The sequence below is a fragment of the Prunus persica genome, chromosome G8 (assembly GCF_000346465.2).
Source record: "Prunus persica cultivar Lovell chromosome G8, Prunus_persica_NCBIv2, whole genome shotgun sequence".
Taxonomy (NCBI): domain Eukaryota; kingdom Viridiplantae; phylum Streptophyta; class Magnoliopsida; order Rosales; family Rosaceae; genus Prunus; species Prunus persica.
In genome coordinates, this window is record NC_034016.1 from 11,526,994 (window position 1) to 11,529,962 (window position 2,969).

The following is a 2,969-nucleotide window of genomic DNA, read 5'->3' on the forward strand; positions in this document are numbered from 1 at the left end:
CAAAATTTTTTAGTAAATGTTAATGTAAAACTATTGTAACTGTGAATAATGACTAAAATAGACATAATGTTGAAAGTATCATGCGCTAATCATGTGGTAGTGGTGGTGGTGGTGGTGGTGGTAGTGGTGATGAAGGTGGAGGTGGTGGTGGTGGTGCTAGTAGCAAAGGAGGATGTGGTGGTGGTGGCAGTGGTAATAGTGGAGGTGGTGGTGGAGTTGGAGGTGGAGGTAGTGTCATTTTTAAAAATTAATGATGATATTTTGGGAATTAAAAAATTCATTAAAGGTTCATATCTGCTTCTTTTGAAAGTAGCTTTGTAAAGTAACTTAGAGTCTGCTTTTAAAAACTGATGTCTAAAGGCTACTACTTTAAAATAATCGGGATATTTTTACCAAACACCTTAAATTTCTTAACTTTAAAGTGAAGTATGTTTTTAGTGAAAAAACAAAAACAAAAAAAACAATCACAAACAGGACCTAAGAGGACGGACTCACTTTCTTGGCTGAGCAGCATGTCGGAATTTTTAACTTTAAAGAACAAAAAAGTGCTTTTTAAAAACCGCTTGAAAATAATTCCTAATAAAGCACTAATTAAAAAGTGTGTTTATCTTAAACTGTTCTTAGTCCTTTCAAAAACACTACTAAACGGTTTAAATAGTTGGATCAAAATTTTCAATGAGTGCTTATCTTTTTGGTGGTCCCTCATGTTGCCTACCTTTCCTATCCTTTTTATTAGTTTAGTGTAATAAATCTGCCTTTTTTTTGTAAGGGAGAAGATTAAGAAAATTAAATTAAATTCTAGAGCCTTGCGATAATCATGACAAACAAAGACCAATGATGGATGGTCACACTGATGCCATGGCCTGGATTGCCACAGAACATGCCTTTTTTAGGGTCCTTTTTTGTTTTCAAAAAACGAAAATAAGCAAATATGCGTTCGGTGAATTAAATGGAAACACAGAAATGATTTCAGAATTACTCTTTAAGTTGGAAAACAAAAACAAAATGATGTTTCCCGTTTCCAAATTCTATTTCAAAAAACGAGAAAACATGAGAAACGGAAGAATTGCTCCCTCTGCCGCATTCATCACTTCTTTGTCAGCCACAAAATAAGTACTAATGCGAGCATACATTTGTGCACTACGTTAGTGGGTGGTCGCACATTATCCAAATTTTCTTAAAGTAATGTATCCGAAGAACAAGTAGATCGTGATGGCGTACCTGAAGAACAATTAAATTGTGACAGCGTACCTGAAGAACAACTCGATCGTGATAATGCATCCGAAAAATGAGTGAATTGTAAAAATTTCTCCACCAAAATTTTAAAATGGAAACAACACAAGAAAAATACAGATCTTTAAGTTTGAATATGTTAACTGGAAAAAAAAAAAGTATGAATATGTTAAGAAAATTAGAAAACAAAAATTAAGTGCCTTTGAAAACTAAAATAGAATATGAAGTTTTTTTTTGTTGCAATAAACGTAATTAAATGAAAATATATTGTCGCAAATGATGGAATTAGTCACAACAAACATTTTGTTTGAATATTTCTGTCCTGAAATTATCAATTACTACAAATCCCAAAGTTTACAATATTACACAAATATTAACCACATCTCAAAAAAAAAAAAAAAAAAAACTACCCAAAAATAAATAAAAAATAATTAGTTAACAATTTGTAGTCACTAGTTAGCTAGCAGTGAGCAGTCCATGCAACTCGGAAACTCAGCTGAGTCGTCTCAACTCGACCCGCTCCACTCAAAATCCACAAGCTAACATACTGATTTATCAGCAAGCCCGTGAAGCAACGGCCGAGATTCACCCAAATATTCAAGCTGACTCAAAACATCCACGTGGCAGCGTCTCTGGAGATCATCGATGCTTAAGAACCGCCCGGAGTTACTGGACTCGGACCGGGCCACGACCCGGAGAACCTCCTCGAAAAACGACTCGTCGCACGGGATAGTCAAGGGCCCTTGGTTGGCGAAGCCGTACTCCTCCTCGGCTTGTACTAGAAGCTTCTGGAAGATGGGGTGGTTCAGATACGTCGCGCGCACGATAAACCGCCTGCAGCTGCTCCCCACGCAGACCGCCACGTGTCCTGCGGGGACGTCGGACGGTGCACGTGCTGCCGCGAGGCGGGCCTTCTTGTGCCAGCTTTGTAGCATTTGACGGATTCTCACAATGCGTCGGATTTTGTTGCATTTGCTGATTGCTGGTGACATTTTCCGGGAAAGCGAGGGAATGAGAGAGAAAGTGTGAGAAAAATAAGTCTTCAGAGAAAAAAGTGTAAATGGGTGGGGGGGGGGGTATGAGAATTGTTTGGGGGGAGGGATATTATATGGGTTGGGGGGGAAGAGAAATGCCCCTGGAGTTGGAGATAATTACGAGATTGTGGGTGTTTAAGTTGTTGTCAAGGCCATGTGACAGGGTAGACAAAAAGGGGTTGAGATGATAACATGGGATTAGTTTTGCTAATCTTTAGTTTCTTGATAGATGTGCCCCTCATTTATTTTGGAGATAGATAATGCTTTTATTGGCTCCTCTCCTCACCAAATAAATAAATGTTTTGCTTGATTGGCGGCGTAAAGGAAAAATTAATTTATGAAGAAAAAAAAGTACTAGTAATGTACAATGTGCAATAAGAAAGGAAAATATAACCACAAGTCTGGTGTGGTTAGTAAACTGTCACATTCAGCTGACGAGTTATCTAGCGTCTCAATTGCAATGTTCAAAATTCATTAGAAGCACTTTGTGGCCAGGGCGAGCCAAACTTCGAGCGGGGATTAATCTCACCCTTCGAGTGTACTTACTTCAGACATCTCGTGGTATTTACCCACAAAAAAAAAAAAAAAAAAAGAAAAGAGAGTAAAATATAGATTTTTATCAATAAATCGATTTTAGCATGAAATAATATACAAAAATCCTTATAAAAACTATATGAAGTGAAAAAACCAAAACTAGCAACT

The 2,969-nt window shown here is 37.4% G+C and overlaps 1 protein-coding gene across 1 annotated transcript; it reads right to left on the bottom strand.

Moving 5' to 3' along the window:
* LOC18767432 (auxin-responsive protein SAUR71) lies at positions 1,486 to 2,323 on the bottom strand. Its single transcript, XM_007201763.2, has one exon. The coding sequence runs from the start codon at positions 2,223 to 2,225 to the stop codon at positions 1,773 to 1,775; it is 453 nt and encodes a 150-aa protein (XP_007201825.1). The 5' UTR covers positions 2,226 to 2,323; the 3' UTR covers positions 1,486 to 1,772.